A 25,824-nucleotide genomic window follows, 5' to 3' on the forward strand; every position below is an offset into this window, starting at 1 on the left:
ATTGATAAGGTTGTTTACATTATGCTTTGAATAGTTATTGTGTATGTTCGTGTTGTGTGGTGTGTGTGTGTGTGTGTGTAGCCGGCTGCGGCAGAAGATTTCTCTCACCTTCCTCCGGAGCAGAGGAAGAAAAAGCTGCAGGCGAAGATTGATGACATCTCCAAAGATCTGCAGAAGGCGCAGGACCAAAGGTGACGACGTCATCAGCGGTGTCACAGGCAGCTCCGAGGCCTGAAAACACAGACTCAATCATTTATAATCTTTTGTTATCACAAAATGCTGCTGAGTGTTTTAGTTCATGACCTTGACCGTGATCATCTGGAGTTGTCTGACGTGGTGGCAACCCTCATTTACTTGCATCAGTCAGTCAGTTCAGACTAAAGAGGAAGGAGGCGATTTCGAGCTTCAGATTTAGTTTAAAGCCGTCATCAAGCGCAGGTGGAGGTGTCAACAAACAACCTCTAACTCCCAACTGCAAGCTTGAAACAGCCACAATACCTCTCTCCCTTTTGTAGCAACTGTCTTATATTTTGAATATCACTAGCTCCGGGTCAGTTAGCCTGTATAAATTGGAAAATTTGGTGAGAAGCACTCTTAAAAGCCTTCAACGTATTTTATCTTCAAGGAATTTAACGCTGAGCTAATCTGCTTCATCAGGACTGTGTTGCCTGATAACTGTGTGACTCTTAAAAGATTAAAAGATCCAAACATCTTTCATGTGAAATCAACCAGAGCAGTTTCAAGTTTCAAAAACAAGAAGTATTTTAATTAATTAATATTTCATTGCTTATGGTAAGAAAATTATTTTTCATAAAAATACACTGTTTTTTAAGGCTTCAAATTATACATTATCATATAAGCTTTTAAAGGGGCAATATGCAAGAACATGAGCTGAATATGTTAAATGACCAAAATTATCAACTGAGTGTAAAGAAATAGTTAAATTATGATGCACGTACTGTGTTGCAGATATGTCTATACTGAAGTTAGCATGCTAACCAGCTAGCCTACTAGAGGGGTAATGCCCCCCAGGTCCCCGAGCTCCTAGTCCTGACCGCTAGCTGCACAGCTAACTTTGCTAACTAGCTAACTACAGACTGAAGCTAGCAGAATTCAGTACCAAATGTTGCCTCCTATTTGTTTGGAATATGAATTTGACAGAAGGCCAATTCTTACATACAGACACTCTCAGATAACAGACGTTAAAACTTTAGCCAGCCTCGGATGGACACATGATTACTTTGTGAACAGTGTTGTTCACAAACTTTCCTACTTCTTCAAACTTCTCCCGTACCTCTAGTCCTGGGTTGTTTTTCACACTCTGAGCTTGAGCTTTTACTTTGAATTAAGGGAAATTTCAAAGCTGCGGCGTACAGTGATATTGTATTTTTGACAGAAGTGTTCTCCTCATTTGGTGTCAACACTACTGAGAAAATCCTCTCCCCGTTTGAACGTGCCGAGTCTCCGCTGCACAAAGACAAAAACATTTTCCCAGTAAAGTGTGGAGAAATTTGACTGTAAAATCTTCTGCCCATCCTTCCTGTTCTTATCAGCGCTGCTGCACAGGAGGGAAACTTCCTTAATGAGTGCTCACATTCGCAAAACAAATAACACTTTCCTATCCCTTGACCTCAGTGAAGCACTGGAGAAGATGAAGGGTGTGTACGAGCAGAATCCACAGATGGGGGACCCTTCCAGTCTGGAGCCTCAGATCACAGAAACTGCCCATAACATCGGCCGTCTGAGGGGCGAGCTCGCCAAATATGAGGTTATTACACACACTCTACATGCACATATACAGTGTATGCCAATAATGTGAGCATGACAGACCAGAGTACAGTATTTGAGTCGACATCTGTCTCTTGTTGGTTTCAGACGTGGCTGTCAGAAGCAGTGGGAGGAGAGGAATCTTCCAACGCCATCAACAATAACACTCAACATGGGTAAGACCTGCATTTAGAGGAGTAGTTTGAGATTTTGGGGGAAAAGATGATTCCATTACTTTAAATGCAGAGAGTGACACCACTCATGTTTGTCCAGTAAATATGAAACTGCTGCCAGCAGCTGGCTAGCTCGAGTTTGCATGAGGCAGGGAGAGTCTGGATGGACTGCTAAGACCTGCAAGGTGACGGTGACCTAGACAAAGTCACTGCGCTGGATGTGAAGTGGTCCAATAATCTGTTAGCCCCCCAGTCTGTGCACAGATTAAATAAACAAGATGCACAAAACCTGTGAATCCATGAGCTTTAGAGACAGATGTGTTACCTTTTAGAAGGAGTCACGTTAGCTGTTTTCTCATATTTTAAATCTTTGTGCTAAGCTAGGCTAACCACTCACAATTACAGTAAAGATAAAATGGTGGTAGTAATGTAATGAATCTGTGTATTGCACAAATTCTCAGCAAAACTTTATCTGTAAACCATGATACCATGCTGAGATTAGCACAACCAGCAGATCTCTCTGTGCCAGGACAAAAATGGATGGTGAATTGTGGATAACATGAAGTTGGTGTGTCGGCGTTGCTCCATCGTTGTTGGGAATGTGAATGGAAGCACACTGAAAAAGCTGAGACACAGTCAACATGGATCTAACAAGGAAAATCTAGATCTAGTTCAGTCCTATGAATGCTCAGTGGGGCATTAAGCCACTTGAATACATCGACTTCCTTTGAATAAAATTACCAAGATCCCCACGTTGTTGGGCCCAGAGAGCGAGAGCACGAGAGACTTCCGCCAGTCAAGTCGACTAACTTCCGGTTTAGCACCCGGCTTACTTGAATGAGTATAAAAAGATTTAATCATGCGGCTCTTCTAGACTTTCCAGATGTCACTGAACCAAACGGCTCACATTTTCACAGGGGTTCTTATGCTCAAAAAGCAAGTATCCACTGTTTTAAAGTCGCTTCTTTCACACAAAAAATCCTCTTTTTGTGCCTCAGTGCATCACATAATAATTACACAGTTTGGCCACTACAAAAACTGGCTTCAAAGCCCAGCGCTCTTCCTGGTGGACATTCGAAAGCATCACCTAGATGAAAAAAAGCAGCCATATAATCTGATTTTTTTTTTTTCCCCACTATACCAAACTTGCACTGAGCTGTGATTCCTAGATAGGAATGAAACTAACCGTGACTTCTGTGTACACTCCTAGTGATATCAATCCTCACATCTAACCGTGGCAGGAGAGCAGATAAAGGTTGTTTTTTTTTAAAAGGTGAAAGTTTGTGGCAGGAAACACGTGTCTTATTTTTCTTTGATTTGTGTATTTTCAGTGTTGTCGCAGCCGAACCATCTCAGCACGTCTACACGGAGTTTGACGACGAGTTTGACGACATAGAAAGTCCCATTGGCCAGTGCATGGCTCTGTACACCTTCGAAGGTACGTCTCGGCCTATTTGTACTCAACTTGCTCTGAAATAGATCTCATTCAAGCTTTTAATAATGTCTCTTGCTTGTTGTGTGATTGTCTGCAGGCACCAGTGAGGGCACCATTTCCATTACGGAGGGAGAGCTGTTGAGTATAATGGAGGAGGATAAAGGAGATGGATGGATGAGAGTCCTCAGAGCCAGTGGAGAAGAGGGCTATATACCTTCAGCCTATGTCAAACATACCCCGTAACACACACACACACACACACACACACAAACACACACACTCAGAGCTTGTGATGAAAAAGTAAAGAGCCAAAGGTGAATACAAAGTCATCCATGATAATTGGAGCTGTCCTCTGCATCTTTTATCTCAGCCAGTGACGTGTACAGCGAGATGAGAGCGAGTGATTATAAAGCTTGTTATCGAGGCTGATTGCGATATCCTACACTCGCTGCGGCAGGACAGGCCGTCTCTCAACCGCAGACTGTCAGTCCTGTCGGATCTTTATAAATTTAAGCTCTTTTAAAAAAACAAACTTTTGAATGTATCCCTGAACTTTTTGGTCACGGTGTTAGGTGACGACTCGTGTAACATATTCAGCATCACAGTAGCTGTGACGCTACGTTTCTCGATATATCCACTCACTGGACCTTCCCACTGCCCTCTTTAACAACCTGCTGAACTTTTTCCTTTTTGTTACGCCAGCGCTCTGCTAAAAAAACCCTTTCCTTACAGGATAATGTGAGTTTGTTTTTTTTTTGTTTTTCTTTCTTATTATTCATAGCGATGTGATGTTTTATGACTTAAAACTGGATGAAAACCACTACTCTTATAGGGGGAGTACAAAATGCAGATTGGCTCAACAGACTGTCACGGTCAAGGATAGGTTTTTATTTTCTAACCCATGTGAAAACAGGCTGCGCTTGCTGTAATCATTCCTCCAGTCCAACCTGGCCCAAAGAGATTCTTCCTAATATGCTTGTGATGTAATCCACAGTCTTTTAGTCTTGGTTGAAGTTTTGCTGCATCTAATATGAGGCTTCACCGATCTGAGTTAGTGGGTATTTTCTTTGTTGTGTGACTATCAATCCGCTACAGCTCAGCAAGACAAACACTGTCTGGGGAAAAAAAAGAGGAATTTCATACTGAAAACATGAGTCAGTCAGTCTGGGGACTCATATTAGCTTGTGTAAATAAACCTCATTTATATTTTTTAACACAGAAGACGGGATGTGGATTTTGTCACCCCATCAGTTCCATTGAAAGCACTTTGGGAAGGAATCTTTGAATTACCTGTGACAGGTTACTGAAAATGTTATGTTTTTCTGAATTCAAAGTGGATATTTTTATCCTAAATGTATCACTCTGAAGTAAATAATGATTTGGTTGGTAGGTCAGTCAGGGTTATGGAGAGCTCTATCAGTGGTAGCATTTTGTTGTCAAAGTCTGTTACCCCTTCAAGATGTGTCTCCTCCTGCCATCACGACTTGAGAGCAACCAACAATCTGCCGACTTGGGAGTAGAAACTAAATGTTTTCCTCTGCCTTTATCATAGCACCCAAATCAGGAGTTCTCCATCAAATTGGGAGTCACATGGTTGTTTTTGTTTGCCTTGGACAGTAGCCAGTAGTCTTGCTAATGCTAACGGCCAAAAAAACAAACCAGGCGTTGCGAGTACGCCAGGAAGAAACACACATCTGTGTTTGTCATCATCTGTGTTTAAAAGTTCTCTGTTTTCACTTGAAGACACAGAGGATAAAAACAAAAGGAAAAGGCCATGACCAGAGTTGGATGTAACGTAGAAACACAGCATGTTTATAATTCTGGCACAAATACTTGATGAACTGTGAGTGTTTGAGGTTGCGACCTGGTAAGATGTGCAAGCCAAGAGTGGATAACAAGCAATCTTTACGCCCTTTTCTTCACCTTTTCAATTCTACTTTGCACAAAACTGGCAGACTGGTTAAATATCTGGTCATCAACTGGTTCTTCTATCTCTCCTACATGTATTCTGGCTTTACTGGGTGTAACCGCCTGTTTTTATGTACTGAGCCTTCAGATTTCTGAATCTCATTCTTACAGGTCTTCTAGAATCTTTTAAATTTTTATTTTGACACGTTGTCTTTGTGATCTGTTAAGCCAGATTTCAAAAGAATTCAGGACGCCAGGATCGATTTCAAAGGGGGGGTAAAATTTGAGTTTTTAAGATTCAGCTTCTCACTGGATCATTTCTAACAAGTAAATAGAAAAAAATAGTTCAAGCAGTTTTAAAATCTGATAGGAGTGTTTAAAGAGCCACTCCACGCATTTCAAGACATGTAAATTATTTGTGTCTAATACGGTTTCTTCTCAATTTGTCAGAGAGTTCATTTTTGAGGGTCTTTTTTTAACTCGTCAAATATCAGCGCTTCAAGATGGCAGCCGAACGTGACCTATAATCTCAAAGTAAGTTGGGAATGAGACTCAAAAATCAACTTTCTGACAAACTAGACCTTTAACTAGTTGGCCATTATTTAAGTTACTCCTCTCCCTCCATCAGTGGAAAAATGCTGAATCTACGGATGTACTGAAAATGTGTAATTGGACAAAGTTTTGTACATGAAAGCAAAGAGAAACTTTCCTCATTCTGCAGATCCATTAGAAAACCTAACAACATTCACATTTAAGGGGCCGCTGAAACTCTCACTCTTACTGAGCCATGTAAGGTTTACCCAGCTCCTCCTCCACCACTCTGTCCTGCACTAGTAAACATTTTTTTCTCAACATTTAAGGGTTATTATTATTGTATGATTCATTTTTTTTTAAAGAAATGTATGTATTTACATGTATTCTTTGAGTCATAAAGTGAAATGGAAAAAAATGTCTTGTCTTTTTTTGTGTTTCTTTTACAGTGTCATTTATGAGAAATATAACATGCAAAAACTGCCAGCAAAAACAAAAATAAAACACATTTATTCCATTCGAAACACTGAAATGAAAAACAAAATGTCCAGTGTGGTCCCTTACAGCAGCAGCTCGTATACAAAAGGGAACTAAATCAAAATGTTCATGTTGGAAACTCAAGTATCAGACAACTGGCGTGGATTAATAAAACAGTGTCTTGGTATCGGAAATGTACATTTGAAGTAGTAAACCGATGATAGTGTTTGGATAAACAGAAAAAAGACAGTAAAATAAAGAAAAAAAAGAAAATTAATCCAACGCAGCGCTTCAAAACAGAGGACTGCCCTGTGGCAACACATCCCAGAAATAACTTGTTCGTTTAAAAATTAAGTTGTTTCTTGACTGACTCTCTTCTTTCAAAAACAACTTTTCTTTGTGTCTGTGAGATCTCAGGGATGAGATCTTAGCCTTGGCTGCTGCAAAATGCCGAGGCTCAAATAAAAACATTTCACTTCTTCCTCTTGTGAAGAAAGTGCTGATTCCACCCCGAGGCTCAGGTTAGAGGGTCAGGCTGCTGTGGGGTGATCTCCACAGGTTCCAGTTTATCTGAGAGGACACAGAGAATCTTGTCAAACTTCTCGTAGCGCTCCGCTCTGTCGGCCGCTGCCCCCGACTGACCCCAGAACAGCCGCAGGGCAAACTCTGTCCGGAAAGCCTCCAGCAGCTCCGGGACTGGCTCCCACCCTCCTGCGTGAGCAATGTGAAGAAGATTTATTAGATCAGACACCACAAGTGATGAAATTTTCACAATCTACAGTTGTTCATTTGCAAACAAACTGAGATTTTATCAACTATGGTCTTGTATGAAGTGGTCCTAAGCCTCTGTTATCCTTTATAGGATCAAGCGGTGAACCTCACCCCATCTTTCCTTTTGAACTTCTGAGCCTTTCAAGGATGCCCCCTTCACACCAATCACCTCTTACCAAAGAACCCGTTCACCTGTGAAATGTTCCAAATGTGTTTTTGAGCATTGCACCAGTCTTTGGTTGCCCCTGCTGCAAACCTGTTCGAAGCATGCAGCTGCCATCAAATTCAGAATAAGCTGCTTTTACTTGAACAAAAATCAATGAGGTGAAACATGAACTATTTGGTCTTTTAACAGTTTTCAATTGAGTAGATGTCAAAAAAGATTAGCAAAACACCAGATTCTGTTTTATATCTTCAAGTTATTTAAAAGAATTTGCTCCACACGAGAGAAAAACACTTAAGATTTACAGTGTAATGCGTCAATCTGTATGAATCTTCTAAAAAAATCAAATGACTGAGTATTTAGTAAATGGCCATATTTAACAAAAATAAAACTCAGACAATAATAATATTCTGTCCACCATATCAATATCATTGGGTTGCTAATTTAAGAGTCAAGAGTTTTTACATTTTATCTGCATATTTTGGCAGAGCAATTTCCACTAAACAGTTTGTGTTTGTCATATGACTGCAGACCGTGACGTCTGTACACCCAACAACACAGTTTGGTAGGAAAAGTCTCACTCCTCTCTGAGTCCATTCCTTTCATCCTCTTTAATCCACCAGCAGTGAAACATAACCCACTGTGTATTACTCTCGTATCCTTCTCGCCGACTGACCAACTTCTGTCAAAAGTAACTCTCTGCAGCTGCGTCTATGAAAACATGTACCTGTGAGCAGTGAGCGTGCGTGCTGCTGATAATCCTGTGCATGCAGCGCAGCTCTGCGAGCTGATTGGAGGACATCGTAGAGAAGCTCACAGCCTCGCTCACTGTCCTCCACCGGGTCCTCGCCCTCCATCGCCATCAGCAGAGGAACCAGATGTGGCACAGCTATTGGACCATGGACTGCAGAGTCTACAGAACACACACACACAACACTCGATGCATGACATACAAGACTTAAATATGTCACAGTGCTTCTTATATAGAACTAGTTTCAACCTGTCTGGAGTAGCAGGTGTTTTTTGTATCTAGAACTTCACTCTGTTAAAGGGTAAATGTTCCCATTTGTATGTGTAAAAGTTATATGAATCTTTGTGTGGCTCCAGAGAGAGATGTTCAAAGTCTGATAAAATGTCTGAAATGATGAAACGAGATAAAACAGACTGAGTGCATCTCCTGAGTCTGGAGAGTCACATCTGACAAAAGCATCTGCCAAATTAATTTAATGTGATGTAATGTGTCTCTCTTAAACGCCGCCTCTCACCGTCGCCATCGTTCAGCAAATTCATGAAGGGCTTCAGTTTCTTCTCAAATAAAACCGCAGTCTCGGTGTGGTTCCTCCTCAGCGCTCTCCACGTCATCTCCAGTCGCATTATCTGCGCAAACATATCAAGAGGGTTGGAAAATTTCAATCAGCTTCCAATTTGGTCAAACATTTTGCATTGCATATTTGTCATAATTACGCCACCTGAGGCATCTCCAGAGCCTTCATCACAGCTGAGAAGGAGTAGAGGTTGTGGGCGTGTTCTTTCAGGGCCTGAGCCAATAAGATTAATTTATGTAAAACGGTCGCCCTCTGGCTCACAGTCCCAGTGCAGCCCAGGATGTCCACAGCGACTCCCAGAGCTATGAGATGATGCCTGAAAAAAATGAAAGATGATGGGATTAGAGGTGTGAACAGCTGCAACGAGTCAAGTCGATTCAATCAGCTGATAAAAAGAGAAAATTAACTGCTACTGACTATTTTGACAACAGATAAATCATTTCAGTCATTATTCAATGTCAGACATTTTCTGGTTTCAGCTTATTAAAATTTTCATCAAACTGATGAGTCATTGCAAGTAAAAAGAATAAAATTGATAAAACAGGAAAAATCACAGACAGAAAAGAAAAAAAAGGCAAAAATAGAAATAAAGGAATAAAAACAACAGAGGATTAGAAGATGACATTGCATCAAAAGGAATTAAGAACAAACAATATTATTATGAGCAGTAAAAAGGAATAAAGGACAATAAAAAGATTAAAGATATCAAATAAAAGTGGTGGAGGACAGTAAGAAGAGAAAGGAATGAAAGATGGAAAGAAGAAAATTCAGTTAAAAAGATGACTTCACATAAAGCAAGTCTATAAAAGTAGATTTTAAGAAGTGATTTAAAAGAAGATATGTATCACAACTTTCCCAGTGGAATTACCTTAATCACTACAAGTACATGTTCTTATTATATTTCTTATATTTTGAGACATTATCTAAATAATCATCTTATTTGATTAGATTTCCAGAACAGAAATCTCAGCAGCCAATCCAAACCCAAAAAATCTACATCTGCCATGTTTGAAATAGTTTATGAACAAACTCCTCTGTAAAAACCTCCAGAATATTAAATATGGAAATAAAACTGAAAAATGTGTTTTATGTTAGTGCTACTGAGTGTGAAAGAAAAGTAATTCTGAGAAAATGGTCTTTTAAAACAGGTTTTTGACTTTTTTTCTAGTAATCGGAGAGGAGACATGTTATGGAAGCAAAAAAGGCCAAAATCTCAAAATTGATCAGTGTATTAAATAATGTGATTTCAGCTCACACATTCACAGGTTTTTTTGTAAACAGGGTTTAATAAAAAAAAAAAAAAATCATCTCTGTCCAGATGAGCATTTTGGCACCTTTCAGAAATAATCTCCTTCCACACAGCACACCTTGAAACCATATCTCATGGTCATTCAGTCTGTTCGGCTGCTTAGTTACAGATAACACTATAAACGAGGCAGAGAAACGTGACCGTCTTCACAGAATCTTCTTGGATAAACAGCAGCTGTTTTTGTCTCTCTCTTTTATGTTAAGCAATACAACATACATTCCGTCATAGTTCAAACTCAAATAACTTCATATTATAACACTTACTCCAAGTTTACATTTGCAAACAATGCTACAAAGACTCATAATATGTATGTGTCTGTGTCAACATTTCGAACTAACTTCATTTCGGCCCGTCCAGATGTAAACAATGAAAATCGTGTTTCTGAATACATTCACCCTGCAGGAGTTTTCCAAAAGCTCTGTTTTCGGTGACCTGAAATGTGGCTTATGTATCTACAAAAGGCCAAGCTCCATAGAAGAAGCTCTGTTTTAAGCAGATCCCTGTTTACATGTGGACGGGCTGCAGCGTCTCCCCTCAGATTTAAGGATGTGCTGCTCATCTTTATCATTCACGACAGGAAATCAAGAGTCTTTGTTGTTTTGGACTGTTGTCACTTTTTTGACCTTTCATACATGAAATAATCAATCATGAAAATAACCAGCAGGTTAATCTATAACGAAAGTAATCGTTAGCTGCAGACCTAGAAGTGTGTGTGTGTGTGTGTGTGTGTGTGTGTGTGTGTGTGTGTGTGTGTGTGTGTGTGTGTGTGGGCAGAACATTGAATAAGGTGGCTAGTAAGAGACATTAATTTCCCATCCCACTTTTTGGCATCCATGCAAACAAATACAATAGAGGTCAATGGGATTTCATGGTACTCACAGAACTGAGAAATGACATGTCAAAAAAGCAGCAGCATCCCTGTCCACAGTGTCCTTTCATCTGTATAATCCGCCTCAGATATAGTCCCCCGGAAAACTGTTTATACTGTTTTCTGTGTATTATCCAGACTGACGAGTGAACTGACTCTGGAAAGAGACGTTGCCGTCCTATTTATTTTCTAAAGCACCCAAAATGATATTCAGAGAGGAAGTCTCTGTTTTCTTAATGAGTAAGTGAACCAGCAATTTAATCTTTCCATTCATCCCTCTTTTTTTTTTTAAGTACAGATGGTGTGTCAGCTGCACGTACCTTTCTAACAAATCTTGCCGTAACCGGCTTCCATGTGGCAGAGTGACAAGCTCCAACCCCGATCCGACTCCCATAATCCTCTTCTGGTCATCAGTCACCCCAACGATGCGCGCTACCTGCAGTACCAAAACAATGACAAATCAATATCCATTCAGGTTTCACATCAAGTTAAGCGTGCGGGAGTTTGGTTTATTGAGTTTACTGAAAACACCAGATTACAAATCAGGACCCATACTTATCACACTATTACAAAAATATGAGAATTTCTTCCTTTCGTGCACAAAAAAAAGAGTAAAAGGCATTTATCGAATTTCTTACAAATTAATAATTACACCCTTAGAGACACGTTCTAGACTGAACATTGGTCCTGCTGAATAATAAGTTAGACAAAGCAGTGCGAGTCATTCAGAACAAGGTTGTTTGAGCCCATTATTTGCATTTGATTTGAACATCTAATAGGATGTTAAACCTTAGTTTTGCATTACATTACTCAGATGGGAAAAGTTAAGACTGTTGTGAGTTACCTGGCAGTCAACACTGAGCATGTGCAGAGCCATGGTTTCAGAGTTTGATTTGTTGAAGAGCTCTTTGAGCCCCAGCAGGACGCTGGGCTCTAGAGGTCGGTTGTTCTCCGGCAAGAGCAGCGACTCAAACTGATCCAACTGGAAACATGAGACCAACTCCACCTGTGACGGTGTAAGAGGGACATCACAGCATTAGCACAGAACTGATGCTGCTGTTACATAATGAACAGCTGCTGTAAAAGGTCACATACTGCATCACTCTGACACCTGCTGGCAAAAAGACAGTCACAGAAACAATATAATGATGCAATGTGTCAGTTTATAGATTATAATCCTGATCCACCTCTATAAATAACCTTTTTTTAAAAATATATTTTAGGATAATAATAAAATAAATAAATACAAAATAATACAATTTCTGTACATTGTTTACACTCTTTCAGGATCATTAAGTAGCTTAGCATGTTTTTACTAAAAATCACACATACTTTTTCTGTTGAATACCAAAGACTAAAAAAGTTGTGAAACGTTTATCATTTAGAGTTTAAGTCTGCATTTTATTTTTTGTCACAGCCACACCATGGCTATAGCCTTAGAATGCTGCAATTTACTATTATTGTCATATTCAATTAAACATCCAATTATTTCCTTGATTAGAGTTAACTGCCAGTAATTTTGAATATTCAAATGTTTACATGTCTGGGGGAGTACTATGGCATATGTTTAAAAAAAAAAAAAAGAAAAAAAGTGGTATAAAGTATTTTGTAGCTCCAGAGGAAGCTGCATATAATCTATTGCCTTTAGTGGCTGTTGCATTGTGGGTAAAGTAGGCACCAGGTTTTGGAAAGGAAGGCGAGGGTGGAGAATTAAAAAAGATATCTCTGGTTCTGCTGTATTGACTTGGACTATTTGTTTTGTAAACTGAGTCCAACAGGGAGTGCAATACTAGACCAGGCCAAGATCTGGAGCCAACACTACCCACAATGCAACTTAGTCACTGAGTGACATCATTTGAATCAATTCATCAGATCACAGCTTGGTCTTGAGTCACAAAAGGTTTTATACTACTTTTTTCACCTAAGCAGTAGTACTCCTCAAGACCTGTAAACATACTTTAATGTTTAATGTATGCTTTATATTTCAATATCTGATATATAAAATGTCAATCCTACTAGTAAAGAGTAAAGAAGCCATCAAACAATCACATCTGAGAAGTTTGTACCACTGAATATTCCAGCGTTTTAAAACAAGATGACTTGTTGGCGATTAGTTCTTTGTTGTTGATCAATGGCTTTATCAGTTCAGCTCTACATGGAAATACAAATTTAATTTCAGACTGATGTGAAATTTCTGAATGGATTCGTGCTGCAACAATACATAACTTTATCAAAGATGATTGCAGACTTGATGGCTCTGTTATTGATTACACCATTCGAGCAAATTTCAAAAAAGTCTACTCCAAGAAAAATGGCTGGAAAGAAAATTTGACATGCACAGCATGCATTTTAAAAGAATGTGAACAGCAACATTAAACTGTTTATAATTGAACACCTTCATATTCACTTAAAACAGAGACAAATGTAAAAACTATAAACATTGAAAATATATATATATGTAATTTATACAAACATGTGGCTTTTCAAAATGCCAGTCTTCCACGGCTTCTGCTGACTTCTTCAGCGGCAGCAACGGCACCTCGGACGATGCTTCATTCTTCTGTGCCTCCAGAAAGCCAAACGATGTCTCTGTGAGGCGGGCGCGGCTCTGCCACTTCTCCTCTACACGCAGTCGGTCCACATGACCCTTCCGTTTGGACTGTGGCAACTGGATACAACAGGAGGTGGAAATTAACTCCACATTAACTCTGGAATTTATTCCTCTTATCACCAAGTTGAGAGAGAGAGATGACAAATAAACCATGAACTGAGCTGTGAGGGATTCATGACGAGTTCCTTACCTGGACGACCAGCTCATCGTAGAAAGAGGAGGGGTCACAGTCTTTGTCTCTGGATGGGGGAAGGACGGAGTTGGGGAAGATGGCAGAGACCCTGAGAGGTTTGGGAGGAGCTCTGGGGTGCAGCTGTCCATCTGAACCTCGCAAAGTTACACCACCACCTGCAGGGACGTTGGAGTCACTGTCAGTTTCATTTACAGACACTTTATGTTCACAATGCTGATGTGTCACTCTGAGTGTGCTTTAGGAGTCTGGGGCAAATTTCTGTGTAGTTTACTCCTTTGTTTTTCCACCCTCTGTCTCCCTGTAACTCTCTCTTTTTCTCAGTCATTTTCTTAACAAGGTTAGAATACTCTTTTTTGTTTTGTGGGCAGCAGGACACATTTAGGAATTATGCCTGAACCAAAAGAAGTGCACACACACACACACACACACACACACACACACACACACACACACACACACACACACACACACACACACACACACACACACACACACACACACACACACACACACACACACACACACTGCATCTCATGAAAGGAGACTGAATGTTTTTATCCACAGTAATTTTCCATGGGTCCAAGTACTGGATCGTAGGCAACTGGATGTGTTTCAGTTCCTTGAAAATGTTTCACCTCTCATCCAAGAGCTTTCTGTGTAGGAGTGCCCTTAACTACTCAGTAAGGACACTCTCACACAGAGTGTAAAAGCCCGCAACTCCTCTCCAATAGTTATAACTGAAGAAGCCTCTTGGATGAGAGGTGAAACATCTTCAAGTAATTGAAACACATCCAGTTGCCTACAATACAGCATTTAGAATTACCATGACCTGGATAATTGAGAAGCTTCATCAACACTAATCTTCCTTTGACCATAAATAAAAGTATTAAAGTGTGTGTGCGTGTTACCTGGAAGGGACGGCCGCGTGTGTCGTGGTCGTGGGCTCAGCAGGGGTTCACTGCCTGTGCGAAACACGGGTGAGATGGGGGCGGGGCCAGTGTCCTCTGACTGCTTGTCCTGTGGAACACCTGCATGAGGAAGTGTAACAGATGAACAACATGGTGACATAAGGGGTCTGATTCCTCTGCATGATCTGATCATGGTTTTGGTGTTAGATCATTTTAAATCAAGTCTGGAGACATGAAGGAGAGCCTGGAGTCTGGAGCCTTCTACTTCTTTAATCAGCTTCAATGTGTAAAATTGTGGAGTTACCCTTTAACTACTATTAACTACTATAAAACAGCACACTGTCTTTTCACAATTTAGTTTCTGTTTTCATGAATAATGTGTATTCGCAAAAGGATAACTAGTTTTGAGGTTTGTACACATAGCCTAAGAAAGACAGTAAAAAATAATCTCATGTCAGCAGTCAGCAAATATTAGCATTTAAATACATTTACAAGTGAATTTCATGCTTCAGAGATTACTGTTACTGCATCTAGTGGACATTAAGAGATTGGCGCTGACAGACTTGTGTATGTAGAGGCTGCATGTTCATGTTGATATACCAGTTCGTAGGTTGCTGTCAGACTGTGCAGACTGAAGTGAAGGCCTCCGTCCCACATTCTCCATGTTAGAAGGCTGACTCCCACTCCTGCAACCCATAAAATGAAGACCAAGAGCATATTTATTTGTATTTGTGTACAGGCAGGGTGTTTCAGTGCACTACATTCCATTTCAAAAGACTTCCTCCCACCTGAGCAGTGGATTGATGACCTGCAGTGTGTCGGCGTGTGCATAGCTGAGGCTGCGCCTTTTGTTGGATTCACTGTGTTTGTCTCCACTTGCACCTGTATTGCTGCTGCTGGACTCCGCATGTCGCTCTGTGATGACTCTCAGAGGAAGTGTCCGTGTGATTGGGTGAAAGATCACGGCGCCTGAGGCCTGGGAGATGGGCCGGCGCCCACCCACATAGAATCGGATCAGAGCGGGAACATTGTCAAAGCGATCCTCCTCGAACTGGAACAGCTCCCGAGAGTAGCCCTGTCGCACAGATGAAAGCGCACACGTAATATATCAAGCTGAGCCTTAAAAGGAATCGTCCGCTAACAGACACAGATACTCACCCACTCAACCTACAGGAGGCGAGTGTCTGACAAGCAAAAGATTGTTTTTGGTTTGATGATCTGACATATAACACACTTCCTTCCTAACAAAGTCAGAGCACAGAGATAGTAAAGGATGAAACCTGGGTTACGACAGGTTATCAGCTGTTAACAACTGACTACTCAAGTACACATTATCACAGTTTAATATGTTCATCTGTACAATCCATTGAATCCCAATTACATAGTAGCCCTGCATGGAATCCTAGTAGATAAATGTTACCTTTTTTCTGACTGTCTCTCATAAATCACCTCAAATGTAATTTAAATATTAAATATGATTTTGATTACTTTACCTCTTCTCTGACTGATCATTTAATCTGGAAAAGTTCACTTTTCCAGGGGGCATTATTGTTGGCAATGCTGTGGCAAAGACAACTAGATCACCTTTTGTTATTCCCAGAGAGGTAACTATGATTAATTACTACCAACACAACAGGAAAAAAAAACACAGGTATATTCATTACTTTAGTCAATAATGGAGAGAGAAAAGCAGATAGAAACAGTGCCATGCTGCCAGCCTGACTGGATCATCACTCAGCCTAATTTTCCCAGGAGACTTCATGGCCAGTGGAAGACAGAATAGAATAATGAAAGCAAGGTTTGTAAGGAAAAGTTTAAAGGCTGATCACTAGTCCACATCAATTACTCTGTGCAATCAACATTTTCTTCTTAAGGACACATTAAAAGCTAAAACACTTGGCAAGTTTAGATTGACAATGATATAAAAACAGAAAAGCAAAGAACCCTCACATTTAAGGAGCTGTGACCATGATGTGTTTTTAGCATTGATTCTTAATAAAACATTTTTAACAACTGACCGATTATCCCCCACTTCACATAACTTAGACACACCTTTTTGGGACGAAGGATCACTCGTATGATCTTGAAGTGCATCGGCCCATTCTTCCAAAAGCAGCTCAAAACGTAGTCACCAGGGGCGGAGCTTGAGTCTCGGACCAGGAAGTCTCCGTCCCTCTCAAACAGAGACTCTGCAGCCTGGAGACAAGTCAGCAGGTTAAGTGGGTTAAGTGGGTCAGCTGGGCGTGTGTGTGTGTATGTGTGTGTGTGTGTGTGTTGACATCATACTGTATGTGTACGTTGGCCACAGTGAGCAACAGTTCGACTGCCGAGAGATAATCATTGCTTCATTAAGGTTAACAGTGTTCAGATTTTCTTGAAACTCTTTTACGAGTTACTGACTCAACATATCATTATTTTGGATGCTTACTTGGATGAATCTCATTGATGAAGGTGTGGTAAATTGCATTAGTATAACCTAATAAACTGGAAATTGAGTGAAACTGAAGCTATTATCCTGTTACATATTTTCTGATAGCTTTTTTTCTGAAAGCATTTACCAACCAGAAGTCTGTCTATTCCTTTGATTTGTGTGTAGAAATTGTTTCATTATGTGTAAAAACAGTGGGAATAGTATGGTCTATTGAGCACCTCTCGGCTCAGCGGTCCGTGGTACCATGCATGGCTCCTCGGGTCCTCAGTGCTGAGCTTCAGCTCCTCCTCCAGCTCTTTCTTCAGTGACTCCATCTCTCTCCGACCGCCAAACACCTACAACACACACAGCAGCAGCACAGCAGAAACCATCGTTATTCTGCATGTATTCTGTGCTCACGTTTTGTATGTGTGAGAGCAGGAGGGATAATATGTGGAAAAGCTATAGAGAGGAAAGAGCAGAAAGAGGGCGTTTGCTTAACCTCTTACCTTTAGCTGGCTAAAGTATGCGCTGACACTCCTCCTCTTGCTGAAAAACAAGAGAAAAGAGGTGATTTGGAGCTACTAAACTAAACACTAGGGAGCCACAGAGGATGGTGCCATGTTTTTTTGTTTTTGGACACGAACATGCACAAAGATGGAAGGCCAGTGCCAAGGTCTGCGTCTGTCATTAACGACACACCAACTGAAGGACTTTTAATAGCCTGCCTCCTTCCTTCCTCTCAAAGCTTCCACCTTCCTGCTTCAGTAAACACAAGGCTCACAGATGAACAGCTCAGAACAGGGCTCAACTAGATAACTCCCAGCCATATCATCAACTATTACTCATTCTGGCAAATCTACATCTACATCTGCCTCGCTCCGTGTGTGAACAAGCAGAAACAATGTGGAACAAATCATGTGTTCAGGGACTGCTGGAGGGACGTGCACAAACAATGCCATGAGGTTGACTTGTTTACCCTGCTTTGACCCTGAATATATATTCACATCCACTGAAGCACAAGACACAAACACACACCAAGATGAATGAAAAATAATTCAGTTATATAAGACATACCTCAATAAATCCTACTTTCAGGAGGGCTATAATATTTATGTTTTGTTGAAGTTGTTTTAGAGAGGTGTTGACTCAACGTTATGATCATTTTGGAGGCCGTAGCTTGTGGTGCTGTTAAAATAAACCTATTCTGTTCATTTAGACATCCCTCTATAACTGGGCCGCTTGGTGTCACACCATCAAGGTTGCACCAGGATTTTAGAAATACTGAAGTCATGAGTCGAAGGCCTCCAACACCGACCGCAGACACCCAAAGAAAAATATGTGAATGCTTTTACATCCAGCATTATTTATGTTTTATTCATTGAGTTTGCTGATCATTAGTTTTTCACAAGATTTAGAGCAGCTCCGTCAAGGTTGTCTGGAAATAGTTTATTGGCATTAGCACATCTAAATAAGCGCAAACAGAAAATCATCATCTCAGAATTGTGCCTTTATTTTGTTTAAATAATCCTTTAGGATTACTTGCTCTGTCATATTCAATTTGTAATCCCATAAAACAAAGACGAACAACAAATAAATCTCAGAAGCTAGAACTACGCATAATGTTTACCATGTCTTTTCCTGAAAAAGGGATGTTATCAAATTGGTTGCAGGTTAATTCTCTGTTAATAGTCTAATTGTTTAATGTTTCAGCTTCACACTACTAATCTGAGTTTGTGTTTATAGTTCTCTTGAGTTTATCACTGACCTAACTCTGCCTGTAAAGTGTCATAATGTTCCCTAAGAAAAGCACTTTCAAAATAAAATGAATTATTATGATCATCATTATTTAAAGGCAAAATGAAAAAGAAGTAGTGCTCCATATTACTCTTTACTCGAGGTATTTCTCACTCTCAAAAAAGGTTTTCTCAAAGGGCACCAGATTTATGCATTTCACTTTAAAATGTAAAAAATACATTTTGTCACAGGGGACCATGACCCTCCTAGAGTCTAAGGTCCACCCACCACCTGTATTATTATTATTATTATTATTATTATTATTATTATTATTAAATTCCTTGCATTAGGCTATACTGAGGTGACCCAAATAGGTAGTCAACTCTATTAAAGGTGCACTATGTAGTTTGTGGGAAGACATTTTAATCATGCCCAAACAAACAAAATAAAGAAACTCTTCATTTTCATGACTGAATAAATTGAATAAACAAACTTACTTTAAAAGACGACTAAGTTTTATACTGTTTTACATTGTTTATATTTGGCGGACCCCGCCATCTTTTTAGCTTCAAACTGTTATCTGGGGACCTTATTTTCCTCTGAAAATAGCTTGTTTATTTAGTTAAGGCAAAAAAATTCTGAGTTTTAATTATTACTTCATTAACAGTGTGATTTCTTCTCCAACATGACATGTGTATGTCTTTAACATTGGCAGGATAGAATATTAGAAACAAATACAATTCAACAACACCACAAACTACAGCACTCAAAATTATCGTTTAATGCTCCAAAATTATCATAAATGTTGAATCGAGAATGACTTAAAATGTCTTTAACAACACAGTGTCATAAGCTTCTTAAAGTAATATTCCCTGAAGATATGTTGTTGTCAAACAACTGAAACTGTTAAACCTGTATATTGTCATAGATAACAGCAGAAACAAAGCCTACACTCTGACATAAATACACACACAGATCAATAAATCACAGTTTTGAGGTTTGTTATGAGGTAAGAGGGTGCCACATCCTGTGTGAGGGGCGTTGGCCCCAGGTAACACAACAGAAACACCTGTGCAATGTGCTGGAGAGCCACTGTTGAGAAACCTAACACCACATAAAGCTATGATTCAAACTATGTCATTCATTCCCACCGGCCAAGTAGTGTTCCTCTGTGTAATCTGGTATCTTACACTACTGTAATCTAATTACTTTTCCGTGGTGTCGTTTGCTCTGCCCCCGGAGCACGCTGTAGTCTTTTGAGTGCTCTCAAATTGTGCAACAGGTAGGTGACGTTGGCTTGCCAGGCTACAGGTAGCAATAAGAAACCAAAGTAATACACTCTTTTTTTTTCTAAAAACACTCAAACAAGGTTTTAGGCTTGGCATGGCAGAAATAGGGTTAAATATTTAGAAAGCTCCTGTTAAGTTTAAATCGACTGTCAAATCAACTTTCAAAAACTCGAAGCTAAAGTCTCGCGTTAATTAACGAACTTATCCTTTTGTTTAAAAACGTTCTATCCGCCAACGGTCCTACCTGTCAGTCCGCCTCACAGCTCCCTCGTCCCGGACATGTTTTTTTTTTTTTTTTTTTTTTTCACGGTTTGTGGTCCGAGCTAACACGACCAAACAACAGCTGTGGAGTCGTGCTGTCCAAGCCTTCTCCTCTCCGGTCCCTCCCAGCCCCCCTCCTCGTCCTCGTCTGCTCGCCCTCTTGCCTGCGCAGTTTCGGACGAGTTAACACAAGTCCGCCCGAGCCCTCCCTTTCCCCGCCCCAGGCCCCGGTGCTGAAACGCCGCTATCTCCCTGGCATTCCTCGGATACCGACGCGAGCCGAGCTAACACATCACCTGGCTGCAGTCAGCATTATAATGGTAGGTAGCTGTACAGAACGGAATGTGACGGTAAACCCCACATATGGTTCTGATTTAAATCCATCTGCCTGACTTTTTAATCACACAAACGGAAAGTTATTGCCCAACAACGCAGGCTGTTCTCAGGTCACAAAAGATGTTGTGCAAACACCACAACGAGTCATGCCGTGACAGCGGCACCAACTCATAGCAATTCTTGTTTTAATGAACAATAACTGTCTGTTGAACATATATCCCTGACGTTTTCTTCCATGGGAACTAATTTAAAAACTATAGTCCCAGCGATTAACGGTCGGCGCATTAATATGGATCTGTTGTGCGGTCAGGTGTTCTTATCGGTTACTTTCCAACATGTCCCAGCCAATCAGAGAGTAAGACCGGAACTATCTTCTTCATTGAGAGCTACATGTCAGGTTTGTAGCACTCAGGCAGAGATGTGCCTGAACTTGACAGCAGCCGATGAATACCCTCACAGTACTTGTCAGTTGTTATATCTCTGCAGAATAATAACCCCTTGTGCATTTCCCCTTGGATATAACTCAATTATCTTTAAAAGACAGGGTTTGTTCACTTAAATCGCACACAAGAAAATCCTGTGTTGTTCCACTTACTTATTATGGCATCAAGCAGTAGCAGTTAATTTGGGTTTGCATGTAGTAAAAAGCAACATCTGGCAACAGGTCTGGAGCCCAAACTGTCGAGGGGGCCCTAAGCCAGAAACTCAAACATTTGTTGGTGTAAAGTCGAACGGCTTAGTAAAAAGTAGGGATGTCCTGATCATGTTTATTGCTTCTGATCCTAATCTGAGAGCTTTTAATGTTTTTTTCTACATAATTTAACAGCTGTTCAGTACATATTCGGGCTTCAGTATAATTATAAATGTTTGCATGAGCTGCTCTGCTTTAATTAAATAAATAACTTGCACTGCAATGGGGTTTTTTTTATTTCTGTTTTTATACAAGCTAGTCTCCTTTTTATGTTTCGTAGAGGTGAAATTATTTGATTGAACAATCGATATCAGCAGCTATTATGATAAACAACATTTTTTTTTAGTTGACAGGCAGGATAAAACCAAAACTGTCTGCGTGGTCTAAACCAAAAGAGGAAGGTGAGGTTTTCTTTGTAACTCAAGTGAATCTCCTGTTTAAATTGTAATTAGATTTATAAGAGAGGCTGAGAGATACTTGATTTTGGGGGGAAATACCAATACATTTTTTGCAGTAAGAGTATTTACACAAACACTGGTGATGCACTAATGATCGCCATACTCTTTTTTTTTTGCTGTCGGTAGCCTGCTCAGTAGCTATGGCTGCTTCTTACCGGTACTTAATCTCTGGCAAACAGATCTGTGCTAGCTGCAGTAAAACGCAATGCTAATGGATGCATCAACATGGAGAAGTCGCCACAGACAGCCACATTTATGAACTCCATATTTTGCAGTATACAATATGTATAATCAGCCTTGTTTGAACTTGTTTGGCAAAGGCTTAAATGTTATGTATATTCATGAATGTGCAAATGTCCTACACTACAGGTTCAACCTCTTGTGGCAACAAGCCAAGCAGGTTTTGTGTCTCTGACATCTACCCCCACACAACTATGATGGAGATGAATGATGATTGCTTTGCTGATAGTTAATCCCCAGACCATTTAGGTCACCCATTTTCACAAAGACTGTGTCTTCAGTCGAAAGTGGTTCCCATGTAACTACTGTATTTGCATTAAGATGTGTGAATTGTTCAGAGTATTTGGAATACTGTCCCTGGAAAGACGACTGTATGTTGTGGCAGCAGAAATGTCAGATTTTGACATCTCAAAACTATCTGCATGGTTTAATGGCACAATGGATAGATTGAAAATAAACATGCCTCTTTATAATTTAGGTGAACCGTCCTCTCTGCAAAGGCCTGGACTTCAAGGTTAACAACTTAGAATCAAGCACACACACACACACACACACACACACACGCTGGCCTTGTAGTTCAGTCTTTCTCCTCTCTGTGGGGGAAGTGTGGCCAAAATATCAAGGCACTAAATTCCCAAGGTGTTTATCATGTTTGTCATCAAAAAACTGCTGTTGCTACTGGTTTTAAAAAGTAAGCTAAGTAAGATCACAAAGTTATTTCATTCATATTGTCTTTTCAGCTTATTTATAGGTGACTGATTGTCAAGTACACTGACGTCAACTTACACACCCTTACTGCATTTTATCAGACGCTTGTTAATTATTAGCCAAACCTGGGTTTCCAACCTGGAGAAAGTGGATGTCTCTCTCACACACAGACGAACAAACACACCCACTGGGGTCCAGCTTACCTGCTTTTGCTGTCCTGACTTCGCTCTGTCTCACTGATACTGTTGTCTTCGTTCAGGGGGCGGAGCTGGGAGCAGGAGGCAGAGAGGCGGTGTTTTTTATCAGCACGCTGGAGGCGGGGAAGAACACTCTGACGAAACAGATCCTTCTTTGGCTTCACCTGCAGGAAATGGTAGAGACCCAAAGTAGCTTGTGTCCTGCTCTGTCGTTTGTTTTTGATGACATGTCTTAGGTTTTCTGATGATCAATTCTTTTAGTGTGATGCTGTGTAGTTTGTTCTCACCAAATCCAAAGACGATCCCAAGGAGTACTTCCGGCTCACCCTGCGCACCACTTGTGTTCCTGAGATGACAAATGCTCATTTAAGAGGAATAGTTTGACATTTTGGAAGACGTGTAATCATTTGATTGCTGAGTTAAAGAGAGTATCCATACCACTGTCATGCTGGTTTGTCAAATATGAAGCTGAAACAAAGAAGGTGGCATGTGTTAATAAGTGTGCATAGTTCACAAAATGTTGAACTATTCCTTAACTGTTGTGCATATGTTAATACACCTATCTGCAAGATATTGTTTAACCTGTGATATCATTATTCATTCAGGCCTAATTTTCTAGATTTTAACATTAAAACCAATGGAATTACTCTAAGCAGGAAGAAGCCAGTAAACACCCTGAATAAATGTTTGTATAACAGTTTGACTTGATAAACCAGCTGAGCATGAGTGATTTCAACAGATACTCTGCTTCTCTCTCCAAGTTAAAACGGATGATGAGAAAGATAAGAGTTTATAATTAGGCTTGTTTCATAACACAGAAACATATCTGCTTTAACACATCAACAAATCAAATAAACTATGATCCAAGATGAGCATGTAAACAAAATTTGTTCTCCATAAAAAATAAAAGCAAATAAAAGTTAGCCTGCAGTTAATGAACATGAACTATATGAATCTGTTTGTTTGTATGCACCAGATTGGGTGATCTGGCTATAACCTATATCACAGTATTGATTAGGATATTTTTCCATTATCAGTTGTATGACTGTTGAACTGTATGCTCGAATCCAATGTCTTGTCAGATTTGTAGATTTGTTTACTTAAATTAATTTATATTTAAAATCAAAAATACCATATTAAAACTATTTAAGTGACATTACAGTAGGATTCCTGTTTTGTTGAGACGATGTTGGCATTTAGCATCTAAAAAATGCATGACTATGCATGCTGGTCCTAAGGAGTACAGTCAAGACCTGCTCTGATTGAAAAGTATCATGACACGACTTTTGTTGTGAATGGGCACTATATAGATAAAACTCACTGACTAAACATCTTTACACTACTAACTCTGTGAGGTTGTACTTTGGCACAGAATTGCTCTAAGCTAAATGCTTATGTTCATCATATCAACATGCCAATAATGACATTGTTAATGTACCGTTGTCAGGCAAGTCTAATGTGTACCTAAGTAGTGCCAAACAAGGAACAGCTGAGACTAATGGGAACAACACTGGTTTCATACACCAAAGAATATAGAGCTGCACGAAAAATCAGGGAGCCATCAAAATAATTACAATTTATACTCTAGGGAACCTGAATGCCTCATGGAAATCCATCCAATTGTTGTTAGGATATAAGATGCTGGACTCTTGTACCTCAAATTTTCAAAGTCTTAATTTCAAAATTCCAGATACCTTGGCTGGGATATTAGTATGTACCCCAATTATACAAGTTGGACAGATACAGCCCATTTTGTCGACTGATATTGGCCTTAGATATTTCAGTAGCAAAATTGCTGTCCAATATGTGCTTTTGTTTGTTGTAACTGGACTTAAATCAGAAAAGAAAGATGCTTGGGGTAATATATGATTTTTCTTTTTTCCAGTGAAGTTATCTGTTATCTGTATCAGTTATCTGTAGTGCACTTAATAAAATGTATTATTAAACTGTAAAATATCCTGCCTCAAGCACATAACACAACATTGCCACCACTTGACAACTACATTTTGAGGATTATTGCAAAACGTGTGTGTAATGTAGTTTATATAAGACCCTCAGCCAATATATCTGTATCAGGATGTTTATACTGCCTTATATCAGTATCGGCAATAATTCAAAAGCTTATACAAATCTGGTGTTCTGGGATTCACTTGTCTGCAGCCTCGGATGCAGTACAATACCACGTTTCTGCTTGATAAACATTTGATGCGACAACTAACGATTTATTGAATTATCGTCCAGCCCTTGCGTGTGTGCAGTGAGTGTCACCAGAGTGTGGGTCCAGTCTCTGCCGCTGCCTTGAAAGCTGATTGAGGATGGTTTCTCTGTGTGTTGCATCCTCTATCCCTGCATCCTTAAGTTCTCCGTCCGTCACATTCAGCAAACCCTGGAGAAAATAAAAACAGGGAGAGTGGGAAAGGCGCAGACATATTGAGGACTTTGAGGTCTTAAAACTAGAACAAAAGAAATATCAGATGCATCTTGCATATCATCCACATACCTCCAGACCGTAATATTCACTCTCTAGTGTCTTGGTGTACTGGGACAGGCCAATCTGTCTCAGCCACCAGGCGATAGAGCGATTATTCATGTCTGAACAGCAGAAAAAAGACTGATTACATACCAGCACACATGCACAGATACACTGACACATGCTTGTACATGTTTTTTTGTTTGTTTCTGAGTTGAGTTCAAATTAAAGAGTTGTCTGACATCAGTTCACTTTTCGAAATCAGCTAACCAGATGCACAAGCCCTTGTGTTGTTTGCTTTGCAACAGCTTCAGTATGTAACACCTACCTGTTCACAGGGTCCACCGAGGCACTCTGGGATATCACTTCTCTTTCTTTCCTTGTGATATTTCTATCTCATACTGCCTTTTCTTTTCTTACTTCCCCCTCTGTTTTCCTTCCTTCTTTGCAGCTGCTCTCACCCAAATTGTAACGTCTCTCATTAAATCTGTCTCTCACTTTCTCTTTGTGGTAGCAGTGGAAGCCCGCTCCCCCTCAAACCTGCAGGGTCACTCACAAAGCCAATCAGATTGCACAGTGGGCACACAG

The 25,824-nt window shown here is 40.1% G+C and overlaps 2 protein-coding genes and 1 long non-coding RNA gene across 3 annotated transcripts in view; 2 read left to right on the top strand and 1 right to left on the bottom strand.

Moving 5' to 3' along the window:
- LOC119018310 (cdc42-interacting protein 4 homolog) overlaps positions 1 to 6,559 on the top strand; it is a 22,222-nt gene extending 15,663 nt beyond the window's left edge. The window contains exons 10-14 of the mRNA XM_037095860.1: positions 82 to 191; positions 1,636 to 1,768; positions 1,876 to 1,943; positions 3,272 to 3,378; positions 3,473 to 6,559. Of these exons, the coding sequence (XP_036951755.1) occupies positions 82 to 191; positions 1,636 to 1,768; positions 1,876 to 1,943; positions 3,272 to 3,378; positions 3,473 to 3,618 (564 nt within the window). The 3' untranslated portion in view covers positions 3,619 to 6,559. The remainder of the gene's footprint in view (positions 1 to 81; positions 192 to 1,635; positions 1,769 to 1,875; positions 1,944 to 3,271; positions 3,379 to 3,472) is intronic.
- On the bottom strand, positions 6,308 to 25,371 carry sh2d3a (SH2 domain containing 3A). The gene is made up of 19 exons (XM_037096003.1): positions 25,267 to 25,371; positions 25,035 to 25,152; positions 23,205 to 23,234; positions 23,054 to 23,112; positions 22,773 to 22,930; positions 17,359 to 17,398; positions 17,089 to 17,205; positions 16,492 to 16,635; positions 15,228 to 15,514; positions 15,040 to 15,125; positions 14,440 to 14,559; positions 13,529 to 13,686; positions 13,201 to 13,395; positions 11,572 to 11,733; positions 11,048 to 11,163; positions 8,695 to 8,866; positions 8,491 to 8,602; positions 7,953 to 8,138; positions 6,308 to 7,002 (listed from the first exon to the last, which is right to left on the bottom strand). The coding sequence occupies exons 1-19, from the start codon at positions 25,354 to 25,356 to the stop codon at positions 6,809 to 6,811; spliced, it is 2,544 nt and encodes an 847-aa protein (XP_036951898.1). The 5' UTR covers positions 25,357 to 25,371; the 3' UTR covers positions 6,308 to 6,808.
- LOC119018389 lies at positions 20,120 to 23,925 on the top strand. The gene is made up of 2 exons (XR_005074739.1): positions 20,120 to 20,456; positions 22,829 to 23,925. It is a non-coding gene; the product is annotated as an uncharacterized LOC119018389 (long non-coding RNA).
- Positions 25,372 to 25,824: the final 453 nt, after the last annotated feature.

Source organism: Acanthopagrus latus, chromosome 1, assembly GCF_904848185.1.
Source record: "Acanthopagrus latus isolate v.2019 chromosome 1, fAcaLat1.1, whole genome shotgun sequence".
In the NCBI taxonomy this organism is placed as follows: Eukaryota; Metazoa; Chordata; class Actinopteri; order Spariformes; family Sparidae; genus Acanthopagrus; species Acanthopagrus latus.